Source organism: Anser cygnoides, chromosome 2, assembly GCF_040182565.1.
Source record: "Anser cygnoides isolate HZ-2024a breed goose chromosome 2, Taihu_goose_T2T_genome, whole genome shotgun sequence".
NCBI classification, from domain to species: domain Eukaryota; kingdom Metazoa; phylum Chordata; class Aves; order Anseriformes; family Anatidae; genus Anser; species Anser cygnoides.
The window spans coordinates 159373468-159386476 of NC_089874.1; the positions used below are offsets into that span (position 1 = coordinate 159373468).

The window sequence follows — 13009 nt, forward strand, 5'->3', positions numbered from 1 at the left end:
ACTGAACCCTTTGTATATGTAGCAATAACGACTGATAAAGTACAAGAATTGATCTGTAGTGGTTACAATTGTGAGAATTATTAGCACAGTGTTTTCTTACTTAATATTAGTATTAAAGTTCTGTTTTAAATTTAAAACTACCAGTGTTAGCGCTCCCAGCAATCTCTAAATCTTTAAATGGTGTGTGTATGTATACATATATATACATACATATATATGCACACATAAATATATATCAGTTGCGACGGCGCATGTTGAAACAAGTTCATCCCCTCCTTCCAGATGTTTTCCTTTCCTGGCTGGTAAGTAGAGCTCAAGTGCATTCATTCAAATCTCTGCTGCTGCCCTTTACCATCCTCCACGTGTAAAACACCCACCTCGGGAAATTTTCACACCCAACCTCTTTGCTTTGCTTATCGTGAAGACACTCCTGTGCTATCTGGTGAACACTTTATCAGCACACTTATATTATCACCCTACATCAGAGCATTGTCTTTCTGGAGCAAGCCCTAGTAACTCATCACTCTGGAAGTAATTCAGGATCCTAGAACTGTAGACTACGCAGAAGCATATATACTTTCCATTTTTTATTTATTTTTTTAAACACCCCGATATATTTTCTACAGAGCCATCTCTAAGGGAAGTTATTCTGCTCCAAGAGGATGATGAAGTATTAAATAGGTTGTATGAAGCATGGACAGTTAACCGGCTCAGAGGTGAAAAGCACACAGACTTTATCCTAGACTTTATCCCTCGGTCCGCCTTGGAATGGAGCTTTGTTAACTGGCAATGCTGACTGGATAGCTAGGCTTCAAAAAGCTTTGGGGAGCAGCAACACTGTTCTTTCCTATTACACAGCGATTTGTTGGCATCATAACTTTATTCTGAGCCCCTACAGATCAGCCACATCAGTGTCACTCAATAGATGCAGCAAGACAGCCATGAAGCAAGGATGCAGGCAAATCTCCTCTAATTAATGTCTTTATCAACCAAAATCTAAGCTTATGTGAAAGTCATGTTTAAATTTCAGGTCATAATATTTTATTTTTAAACAATGCATCTTCATTTTTAAATCATTTTCACTTAAGAACTGTTACCTACGTCCCTGTTCTCTCCTATAGGGTCCACTCAAATTTCCACTTGGACCTTCACCTCTAAAACAGGATAGAAAAAGCTGGCCCCTGTCATTCACCTGTCTTCTTATCCACAAGCAAGAGATACTCCCGAGTACTGTCCCCAAACAAATGTATGCAATTTTAGTACAACATCACGAAACCTGTGGATCATTGCCAACAAGAAGCCCTTGAACACACAGAACCTGCAAGTTCAGTGAAGCTAGATTTTTCTCTACAGCCTGAAGACAGCAAAGATTTATCGTCACTATTTAAATCCTGTACAATAAGTTACTTTCTATTCAATGCAGGATGTTTTCAGTGGAGCAGGCACATTTCAGATGCTGAATCTAACATTATTAGGTTACTTAGCTGGCAGTGTCTTTAGCCATGAAGTATAATCTGAGCTATTTAGCTATCTTCATGTGGGCTGTTCTAATAAAGGCTAATGGTGGTCCTCCTGCACTGGCAATTGATAATTCCCCTTGCTTCCGTCTGCTTCAGCAAGTCACTCCTCAGTTCCTTCCTCCACATACATGAATGTAATCTGGGATCTACTTAGGAGGAATATTTCTTACTTGATTAGCTTGGGTGTCCTACAAGTTTTTTTTTAGCCTTTTCACAAGCTGTACATTTCCAGAGGTGCTATTGCTGATAAAAAGGAGTTACTCGGAGATTCCAATGCCCTTAAGCAAACTCCAGTTTCTGCTTCCAGATACTTTGAGCATAGCTATAGCCTATACATGAACTTCCTTCTAAACTAGATCTGTGAGTTCATTTGCCTGAAAATTAAAATTTTCGGTCCGTGTTGCTAGTTTTCAGGCAGATCTTTGCAGATGTAGCCACACAGCTCTGAAAGCTTCCGCAGAGGAGGCCGTGGCAGCACTGGCATGAGGGACGGATGAGGCAAGCAGAACTGCCCCTGCTCTGCTGGGCCTTCGTGAAATCCCATCCTCAAGCACCTGGCACTTACAGAGATTCCTCTGTGCCCTCCGCCAAGTACAAGAAGTTTAAGTGTTTAAAGTCAGAACTGGTACCACCACTACCAGGGTTAAAAACCTGCAAGTTAAGTGCTGTGACACTGCATTCATCGTCTCCAGCAGTAAGTAGTGTCTGATCCTCATCCAGTGAAACTTAGAGATCTTTCGAATTGTGAGGAAGGGATGGATACAAGAGGTCCCTCTTGTGTGCCTCAGTTTTTACTTGTAATGGTCTCATCAGTCCTCTGATTTTTGTGGAGGAGCATTAGAATCAGAGAATCCCTCAGGCTGGAAAAGCCCTCTAATATCATCTGGTCCAACCTTTAACCTAGCGCTGACAAGTCCACCACTAAACCGTGCTACTGAGTTCTACATCTTCAGGTCTCTTGAAGACCTCCAGGGATGGGGACTCAACCACTGCCCTGGGCAGCCTATTTCAGCACCACACAACCCGTTCGGTATAGAAATTTCTCCTAATACTGAACCTAAACCTCTCCGGACACAACTTGAGGCCATCTCCCCTCATCTTATCGCTTGGTGTTTGGGAGAACAACCAAATCCCCACCTTGCTACAACCTCCTTGAAGGTCATTGTAAAGTACAATGAGGTGTCCCCTGAGGTGTCTCCTGAGCCTCCTTTTCTCCAAGTTGAACAGCCCCAGCCCCTCAGCCACTTCCCAACAGACTTGTTCTCCATCAGACCAGTTCTCCACCAGACCAGTTCTCCATCAGACGTGTTCCCCATCAGACTTACTCCCCATCAGACTTGTTCTCCAGCCCCTTCACCAGCTTCATCGCCCTTTGTTGGACTCGCATGAGAACTGCAGCTCTCAGACATACTTTGCTGGTATCGAACGCTGTCATTTTAGGATTCTAAATGCCGGGTCTTTTCGCAAATCCTTAAATTATTCTGCCCAAGCTTAATTTTAAAAGTTTCATTTACAGAACACCAACAGCATTGTGAAAAAAAAAAAAAAAAAAGTTGTTTAAATGACTTTACTCGTCTGGAAATCGGTTGATCACGTATAAATAGCAGAGGGGGGAAATGGTAGAATTTGTTACGTTTACAAAGTCACCTAGAAATTAGGAAGTGGGAATTTATCACAAATGGCTTTTTCCACATCGTTATTTTAATACATATATTTTTTTTTACACACGTGCGTTTAGCCAAGCAACGACACCCTAGGTGCCAGCACCGCTGTGCCATCCACCTAGGCGCCATCCACCTAGGTGCCACCCACGAGGTGTGGCCGTATTTTTGGGGTAGCACAGTAACAAAACGCGACCCCGCGTGGTGCAAGGCAGCGGCCGGCCCCTCAGCCCCGGCCCGCCCTCAGGCGGCACCTCCCCGTGAGGGGGCAGCGGGAAATGGCCGCCGCCTCGCCTCCTCCCGCCTCCCCGCCGCGATTGGCGGAGCTCCTCCCTCCCCGCCCACCGATTGGCCAGCGGCGCTGTCACCTTCTTCCCGTCCCCATTTTCGGCTCTGCGATTGGCTGAGGGCGCTGATATAAAGCCGCCCCTCAGGAGCGGCCGCCTTTTCCTCGCTGGCCGCACAAGGTGCTGTGTCCTTCACACGAAGCTAAGGCCGTTCCACCCCGGCGACTGGCACCGCGCCCCCCACCACCATGGCCTCCGTCTCCGAGCTCGCCTGCATCTACTCCGCCCTCATCCTGCACGACGACGAAGTCACCGTCACGGTGAGTGCGCGGCCCCGGCGCCACAAGATGGCGGCCGGCCGCGGCATGGCGGCGGCGGGGGCCCGGCGAGGGGCGGCCTCCTCCTCCCCTTTCCCTCGGAGCCGTCCCCTCATCGCCGGCCTCGTTGCAGGAGGACAAAATTAACGCCCTCATCAAGGCGGCCGGAGTCAACGTGGAGCCCTTCTGGCCGGGGCTCTTCGCTAAGGTAAGCGGGGGGTTGACGGGGAAGGGGCTCGGGGGGTGAAGCGAAGCTCGCCCCGCGGTAACGAGGCCGTGCCGGGTGCTTTCTCCTCAGGCTTTAGCCAACATCGACATCGGCAGCCTCATCTGCAACGTGGGAGCTGGCGGCGGGGCTCCGGCTGCGGCTGCTCCTGCGGGCGGGGCTGCGCCTGCGGGCGGCGGGGCTGCCCCGGGTAAGTGGGGTGCTGGGTCCGGCTGCCTGGGCTGGAAACTGCCGGGTGAAACCCTGGGCTGAAATGCTCTGGGTAGCTTGGGAGTCAGCGTGCGGGTGGGAGAGAGCAAAACCACGCCTCACCCTCAGTAATAAGGCTGGAGTCATCCTTTGAATTAGCGCATGGGGCTGGGGTTACCTCAGAGCTGAGGCTGCCTTGTATGTTGTCAGGATGTGATGGCTGGAGTGCGCCTGCTCTGTGAAGCCTTGGGTTTGATGGGAGTTCTGAAGGCACAGTGCCACTTGCTTGGTAGCAGAAACATCACTCTTCCTGGGCCATTAAGATTAGAGGTTAGAAGAAAATTCCGCACTCAGGGTGGTGAGGCCCTGGCACAGGCTGCCCAGAGAAGCTGTGGATGCCCCATCCCTGGAGGTGCTCAAGGCCAGGCTGGATGGGGCTTTGGGCAACCTGGGCTGGTGGGAGGTATCCATGCCTATGGCAAGGGGGTTGGAACTAAATGATCTTTGAGGTCCCTTCCAACCCAGGCCCATCTATGATTAGTAAGTTAGGATTGTCCAGGTTTGCTTCTTGTTAACTCTTCTAGTGTGTGACTTTTGTGAGTTGATGCAAATGGAAGAATTCTCACCATTTCTTCTTTTCTAGCTGAAGAGAAGAAAGAGGAGGAAAAGAAAGAAGAATCAGAGGAATCTGATGATGACATGGGCTTTGGTCTTTTTGACTAATTAGTTTTGTACCTGCCTGTAATAAAGAAGCATTGAACTGTTTGGTTGTCTCTTAAATGTTGGAAGGGAGCGGATGAAGGCTGGCCACACTACCTGCAGTTCCAAAAACTGCTGCCACTGAATGCTGGCCTAGGGTTTTACTACTTGCCATGCTGGGTCTTCACCCACAGCAGCAGCAGAGGTGTAGCACAGCGACAGTTACAGCTCTTAATTGCATTCCCAGCACGTGGATAAAGGTGTGAACGTAATTGCAGTGAGTATGGGATGTGTTCAGGTTTAGCAGGAGTGTTACTACTTGCTGTACTACCTGTGCTGCAGTCAGGAGCTGCTTGTGCAGTGGCCTTCTGGGAAGCTGCAGCACCCCACCAATTCTTAGCTCATGGTACCAGGCAATTGAACCTGCTCGTGAATGGAGTAATGTTAAAAGCATTACAAAAATAACATTTGAATGGGGCTTATCCAGAGCACCTGAGTCATGTTAGGGCAGATCTTAAAATGTGTAACAAAATATTAAATGGAAGTTACGCATTAATAAAGTGTTTGGTGCATTTAAGGACTCGAAGCTGTGTTGGAGGGGTGTTCTGCAGCTGGATGAAGGGTGGTAGCACTCCACTGCCCCATCCCACAAAACCCCAGACTTTTTGTGGGGAAGATGCAGGCACCTGGGGAAGTGAGGTCTGGTCCTGATGGGGACCCCTGGTGGTGGTAGACCCTGCAACCCCATTGCTGCTGAGAGCTTCCAGAGTAACCCTGCAGCTGCTACTTCCCCTACCTCCATCAAAGAAACGGCCCTCTGCAAAAACTGAGTCTAAAGGAGCAAAAAGTCTAAAGCAGCATAAGAGACACCCCATAATCACAACTCACACAGCTGATAACACCAGCTGACTTGTTCCTGTGCTTAGAAATAAAACTGCTTTGTGGAAGGTGACTAAAAACCTTTGACTTCTTCCTTGGATGCTCGCTGTTGCACCTCCTGAATTGACCTGAAATTTCAGGGAAAGGTAGGGAGAGCTCTCCAAGCAGACAGAATGTGGAAGGGCTGCTGTAAAACACACACAGACAAAAAAAAAAAAGAGAGCCAGCCTTTCACTGGTAACACCTTTTTAATAGGTCAAAGTAACTGTACAGTTCATTATATTCTTCCTGAGAATAATTTATATCCCTCAACAGCAAAAAGGGAGTGTGGTTTTTATTTTAACAGAACAGATGGCATAACTGGAAAAAACCAAGGAAAATCTAATTACACTGCTCTACTGTAACTCCTCCCAGGCAAGATAGACAAAAGGATGGGTTAGTTAACTACAGTGGGTTTAAAATATTCAACATGGCTTTAATCTGTCTTTATAAATTATATAAAAATGGGGGGCATGAATGGTTACAGAACTCCTCTAAATGCAGCTCTGAATTGCTCTGGTACAAAGCAGCATTTTTGCTTCCAAGGAAAACAACGTTGCTACAAAAAAGAACTGGCACGTTATTCTGGTGAGAAAGACGAGAGTTTTCAGTTGTGTCCTACAGCTAGTTCCAACCAAATGCATCACACGTTCACGTAAAAGTAAAAGGCAGGAAGATGAAGAGGGCTTTTAGTTCGTCTTGAAATGACCGACGTCTTGAAAATATAGCTTTTTATTTTCTTTCTCTGTAAATTGTGATTAGCATATTGCGACGTAAGTGTTCTAATAAAAAAAAATTCCAGTCTGGATAGTTCATATACTGTGGGCAAGAATTCTCAGCCCTGAGGTTTCCCAGAATTCTTCTTCACAATATCTTTCTCCGCTCTGCTGCTCGAACAGTTCTGGCTCCGAGACTCTGCGGCAGCTCGGGGCTAAGCGTGGCCGATGCGATGGGAGCAAAACCAAATCGCGCCCCGAAGCCGTGATTTCCCAAGGGCCTCTGTACAGACTTCGGCTGCTGCCGACGCCGCTTCTTCAATCCCAGACCAGCTTGGCTTTGAAAAACTGGGTTAAACTTTTGTCACGGGAGAGAACCGACAGCTGTCAGTCAGCTGAAGCAAGAGTCGCTGGAAAGCCAGGACTGCACCGGGTTAATCCTCGCTGCTGGTGGAAGGTGGAACATCATCCTTTCGCAAGCAGAATTCTTTCAGACTGCTGAAACTCTTCCCTCAGTACTTAGTGCGGTCTGGACTGGCTGATCATTTTCAGTCTGGCTTGATCAATGACATCCAGCAAGTTTTTGGCATCCACGGCCAGAGCGTGAGCGGCCGTCAGCATCTGCTTTTTGTACTCCTGCTGCAGGCTGGTCATGACGTACTGCTGGGCCAGCTTCATCTTGTTAATGAGCTCGGCCAGGTCCGAGTTCAGCAGCTTCTGGGCCATCTCAATCTGCAACAACAAGACTCGGTCAGCTGCGTAAATCGGTAGAAATCACTCAGGACAGAGCAACCTCTCCCTGAGCGAGGGCATCCCCCCAGGGAAACCCCACCAGCCCCTGCCCGAGGTTTCCCCTTGGAGCTGGAGCCACCGCGTGGAGCAGGTGAAATTGCTACACAGGATGATTCTCTAAGACGGCACGTAACGATTCTCTGGCTTTCTCACTATCACGCTCAAGGTTTTGGAGGAAAATGGTTTTATTCCTGACTCTCCTCAACTTCACCGAAAGATCTCAGTCATTCCTCATCCCAAACGAGGCTACTAAGGGGTATTTTCTCATCAAAAGCTCCCAGCTGCACCAAGCTATGCTCAATTACCTGTTTAATGACTTTGTGCGCAAGCTGTGTTCAATCAAAGATTCAATCTGTACCAAGAATTAGCGCCCAGATGGTCTCCCTGCACTCCGGTTCTGATTTGGTGTAAGCACTGCTGACAATTTTTACTTAAACTGTGCACGTGTGCGTGCTGTATGCTCCTTCATCCAGTGTGAGCATCTTCACTTGTAAAAGCCTACATCCACACAGCGCTTAGGTTCTAATAAACTTGATTTCATGAAGAAATCTGAGAGCTCACAGCGCTTACTAAATCCAAATGCGTGCGTGCAAAGAAGAGAGAGCCAAAACACATCCAGTAGCTGAGGGTAACTTGGAAGACAGGGACCGAGCAGCACGCGAGCGGAGCTGTACCCACCTCTCTGTGGGTGCTTGCAGGAAGCACCGGCAGGGTCTCATCTACCGTTGCCAGCAAGGTTCTCAGCGCCAAACCGACCTCCTAAGGAGAAAAGTAAGTAAATAAGGAAATAGAACAGACACGGGACACGGACCCTTGCTTTGATTCCGTCACCCCTCTCATGTACACCACGACAAAACCAGACAAAGCTCCAGCACTGCCTGCACGTTACCCCGCACGACCACAAAAAGCTTTTCTACTTCCGACTTTCCAGAAAGTTTCCTCTCCCATCGCTTGTACCACGAATTCTGTCATTCAGGAGCGAAATAAAACCCTGATCTCCGAAGTTCCTCCTCACCTTCACCATGGGCACGTACTCCTCTGGCGGAGCTGGCTGTATTTTACTGGACATTTCGATGACTGCTTTCACCAGCCCGGTTACATTCTCATAGACTTTGTCGTTGGAGCGGTCCAGGTTGGCCGTGGGAGGAGGGCTGATTTCCTGCGGCTGAATCTGGAAGCAGAGAGGGGTTGTTGAACCTCCTGTCCCCAGCAGATGGGGCTCAGCAACCTCCCAACCTCCGGGCTCGTGTTCACAACAGCCACCCTGTCCCTGCTGAACACGCTCGTCCTTGGGGCTGAAGGAAGTTTCCTTCATTTCTGACTAAACCTGATCTGTGAAACGACACTGAGGGATTTTACCAAAAAGCCTCTGAAGAGCTCCCAGTCTAACTCCCACAACAACAAAAAAAATAAGGTGAGGAACGAGGAGCACGGAGTACCTGGCACGTCTAAGTGCTTCGCTACCGGTGGACAAAGTCCCTTTACAACAACGGGGTATCGGGTCCCTTGTTCCACAAAGTCCTCTTTTTTTCACAGCAAATTAACAAAACCAGTGTCACCAGCAGAGGTGGGACACCCCAAATGTGTTCATCAGCTCGTTTCCTACAGATGAGGGAAAATCCAACAGGTTCCAAGTCCTGTACAGCTGCAGACACCCCAGTTCCCCGCAGCTCTGGGTACAACAACCCCCTGGGGGAGAGGAGGGTTGAGAAACGCCTCCTTCCTCCTGGTGCCACGGTGGTTGTCCTCCCTGCAGCTCTGGGATCAGCTCCCGGCCCCCCCACATCGCTTCCAGCCGGTCCCAGCTACAAGAGACGCTTCACTGGAAGCATTCACACCGCTGAAAGGACAAAACACTTGGGCGAGGCTTTGTCTAAGGAAGGAGCGCGGGATTTAGAGCATCGGGCTTGCAAGTTTTTTGCATTTCGCTAACTGGTTATTGACAGCTGTTACGGAGATTGGGGCTGGCGCATCGATCAGAGAATACTTGAGGAAAAAGAACACGGTAATTACTTCAATCAGCAGGGAAAGGCCGTGATTCTAATTGGATTAAGCGATCAAGAAGTTACAACAGTCCTCTTGCAAAGTCGCATGCAAAGACATTTGGGAACAGGGCACGTACACACGCTCACGCACTGCTTACCCTCCATGGCTATTGTTGAGCAGAATGTGGGGGAAGGTTAAAGAAATTTACCAAAAGAAGGGAAAAAAAGAAAAACAATTATTAATAAACTCAGCAGGAAAAAAAACCAAACAAACAAACCAACAAAAAAAAAAACCAAACCCAAACCAAAACATGTGTAGCGATAAGAGACCAGTTAAAAAGCCTGCAACAAAAACGCATCCTGAACGGTCCCGGCAGTCGTTCGGGTTAGCTCGTGGCCCCTCTGTTAGGGAAGCCCCGTGGTGCTGACACCCTGCCGTGCACCCGCGAGGAGGGGGAAGTGCTCGCCATGCGCCCATGCCGACTTTTTACTCAACACATGGGGAAGAGATCATGCAAAGCTCGACAGGAGCGAGGCAGCCTGGCAAATAGCGAAGTGGGGAGTGGAGTGAAAGGGCCTCTGCAGCAAGGGGGGGGACGCTTCCTGGGAAACCCTGCTCCTTTGTAACACAAGCCATCCGCTACCCAGCAGGTGTAGGAAACGTTGCTTTCACCTTGCTCTTTTTTTTTTAAAATAAAAGTCATGATGGGAAACGCGCAGTCAGGTAACTGCGCGGCTCCTGTTCACGATGGCAGCCACAGCTGGGGTTAGGAACTACCAAGAGCCCGCTCCAAATGCATTCTCCCCAACCCACTGAATTCCTATGGCCATAGGACACATGATTTCAGAAAATGGACATCTGCAGTTCTTACTAATCATCATTCTCTCTTTTTTTTTTGTTTTTATAGCTAACATCAACATTATTGCTCCGCGAGCTTCAACAAGTCAGGGATTTCTTTCTGTGGACTGGCCGACTTTGCCTCGCTAACTGAGAACTATTTCTTGGTGCCCGCTGCCCTACAGGTCCCCTGGGGTAAGCAGTTCTAATCCCCTCCATTTGTATCCTGCAGAAAAGGGAGGATGAAATGGGAGTCTGGTGGGTGCACAGGAAATGGAGTCTGAAACGAACCCCCAAAGCATCTTCAGCGGAGGGCTGCAGACATAAAGTCACAACCTATTGCAAAATACTGAGCTCCTTTCTTGAAAGGGAATATGACAATCCATTTCAAGAAATTACTGACAGGAAAAAGAACAAAACCAGTGCTTCTTTTCCACTGAAGGAGTTACTTAGTACATAAATCTTCTCCGTACTGATGTTTTTGGCTGCTCAGGTTTGTTTGTTGTGAAAAGGCTGTATTTCAGAAAACATTCTTTGTGTTCCAGTATCAGTAGTTAGAAAGGAAATTTTAGAGAAGCCAAATTCAGCAACACATCTGTTCCTGCTTTTTTACGTTTTCTGAGGCTTGGCGGCTTGAAAAGCACTGGCACCAGTCGATAATAAATAATCCCACTCGAACTCGCCAGTGCTGTCAATTTATGCTGATTCTTAAATATTCAGATAATCTCAGAACAAAAGTGAGCAAGAGTGAGACAGGCAGGGGCTGAAAGATCGATTTGTGCCAAACACGTTGCTTTGGGGGCCAGTTTTGAACCTCATGGTCAGAGGAACTGCATTTTTTCCTGAATTTTCTCAAAATCAGCATCAGCTACATCTGTGCCTACCGTAATACGGATTCCGATTTTCTACTCTAGGCTTGGCAGGGCTCTGATTAGCACGAGGTTCTCCTTCCGTGAGGAACTGCACTACTAACAGTGGCTGTCGTAGTGCAGCAGGGATGGCCCCAGCATATTTACAGGAGCCTGCACTCTAATGCTGACATTGCTGTCTTCTCAGGGAACGGCTGGAGTGCAAATACTGGTGGCAGCCGCTGACAGAGGGGCAGCAGCAGCAGAAGGGGTCCTGCCTGCACACTCTGGTCAGTAACGCCACGGTCAGACCTTTGGGAGGGTATTTGTCTAGCCACAGAGGCTGGAAAGTAACCTGCGGTGTGTCTGCATCATTTCTGGTAGAGCAGTGCTGATGGAGAAGCCGCAGTCAGTATTATATCTAACTCCTGAAAATTGCTAATAGCAGAAATAGCTCCACTGGTTCCCCTCGGGAGGCCCCGGGGTCATTTGTTTCTGATTAGAAAGGTAAACGAGTCCCAAAGGCAGGGAAAAAAAAAAACCTGGAGACGTGATTTTAGAAGTCACTGACACTCTGAAGGACCGGTTCCACTTACTCCAGCTGCAAGAGGAAACAGGGCACAGTTTCACACAGCCCTGCAGCACCTCTCTGCTAGACAACTCCACAAAGTTTCACTCCTGGTTTTATTGCCTATTTACTGGAGATGAGACAACAAATGCAAAAATATCTCAGTCACAGGTCAGAAAGTCCTGACCACACCATTTCCTCTCCTTCCTTGCTCCCCAGAGCCAGTAGGGTTTTGGGAATCGTGGTGCTGCAACAAGAGCTTTTGGGAGCACCACAGCTCAGACGCGTTTCCCCTCTATGTGACTGAGGGCCCGGACACCGTGGGAATACCTGAGTAACTGGGGCTGGATCCTGGGTGTGCTGAGCTCCTTCCTGCTCAGCAGAACTCCTGAGCAGGAAGGCTGGGTCCGTGTGAGAGAGATCATACACCCCTCAGACCAGAAATAAGCTCACCTGGGAAAGGTTCTAGGTGAGGAACGTGCTGAATCAGTCCTGGAGGATATGAACCAACCAGTTAACTCCCTGGAGAGCTGCCAGCGCGTGACAACATCTACTTGGGAAGTTTAGTCACTTTTGCTTTCCATGGTCTCTCCTTCAGGAACAGCTAACTGTCTCTGAGGGGCAACGTTTCATTTTCTGAAACGTGTGCTAGTTTAATTTTCGTGTGATACCGAGCACTGTACCTTCACGCCTTCGTTGTAGCTGTCCACAGGGCTGTTGAGGCTTGCGAGGCTGCCCAAATGGCCGGGGGCTCCGGGCCGGGGAGGTTTCTTTGGCGGAGCTGTGTGATCTGGTGAAGAAAACCTGCATTTTAGGGGACCAGCGCATCAGATGTACCTGCATAATTCTGGTCTGTCAACATTACAGAGGCTACTCCTGCTTTATTCTACTGCCAGAGGAGCTGTACGTCGTAACGTCTTACAGAAAATCCACTGTTTGCGTGGGTTACACGTTAATCTGTGTTTCTATTCAAGAAAAGCAGAGACAAAAAAAGGTTGTGGAATTCATCAAGTCCCCCTGTAATGAAGAGGACACGGCCATTTTAGTAAGGTACTTCGAAAATCCCCCTGTGGGGAACCCTCCTACTCGCTCAGGGCACCTAACCCAGAGCTGAGAGGTGCTTACCACCTCTACCAGTACCCCAGCTGAGTGCCCCGCATGCTGTGTGTGTCTGGGAAATCAGGCCTCTTCCTGGCAGAAGTCCTGGGCATGACTCACTTGAAGACAGAGAAACCTAAATTTAGTCGTCTACCTGTGCTTTACATGTCTGAACTCCACACGCAGTGGAGTCCTACACAGTGATTCAGCTTCCTCTAGGCTTCCCAGCTGTTGAAACACCTTCTTGGATTTGTTGACTACGTCTCTGGGAATTTAAGCACTGACTGCACCGAAACATCTCCGTGTGTGGTTATCTGGAATCGAATCCAACCTTGTATGGAAATACT

At 48.5% G+C, this 13009-nt stretch overlaps 2 protein-coding genes across 11 annotated transcripts in view; one reads left to right on the top strand and one right to left on the bottom strand.

Moving 5' to 3' along the window:
• The first annotated feature begins 3617 nt into the window (after positions 1–3617).
• On the top strand, positions 3618–4965 carry RPLP1 (ribosomal protein lateral stalk subunit P1). The gene is made up of 4 exons (XM_048049145.2): positions 3618–3788; positions 3919–3993; positions 4084–4201; positions 4844–4965. The coding sequence occupies exons 1-4, from the start codon at positions 3717–3719 to the stop codon at positions 4921–4923; spliced, it is 345 nt and encodes a 114-aa protein (XP_047905102.1). The 5' UTR covers positions 3618–3716; the 3' UTR covers positions 4924–4965.
• Positions 3627–13009, bottom strand: part of PTK2 (protein tyrosine kinase 2) — a 207444-nt gene continuing 198061 nt past the window's right edge. For all 10 annotated transcript variants that reach the window (XM_066991244.1, XM_066991243.1, XM_066991242.1 and 7 more), the window contains 4 exons: positions 12248–12354; positions 8341–8496; positions 8004–8084; positions 3627–7265 (listed from right to left, as the gene is read on the bottom strand). In XM_066991244.1, coding sequence (XP_066847345.1) covers positions 7053–7265; positions 8004–8084; positions 8341–8496; positions 12248–12354 — 557 coding nt within the window. In that variant the 3' untranslated portion in view covers positions 3627–7052. The remainder of the gene's footprint in view (positions 7266–8003; positions 8085–8340; positions 8497–12247; positions 12355–13009) is intronic.

Bases quoted from the DNA above. Each gene is read 5' to 3' on its own strand.
- RPLP1 (XM_048049145.2), top strand. From the start codon at position 3,717: ATGGCCTCCGTCTCCGAGCTCGCCTGCATCTACTCCGCCCTCATCCTG. The intron at 3,994-4,083 runs GTAAGCGGGGGG...CTTTCTCCTCAG, and splicing joins GGCCGGGGCTCTTCGCTAAG to GCTTTAGCCAACATCGACAT. The intron at 4,202-4,843 runs GTAAGTGGGGTG...CTTCTTTTCTAG, and splicing joins GGGCGGCGGGGCTGCCCCGG to CTGAAGAGAAGAAAGAGGAG.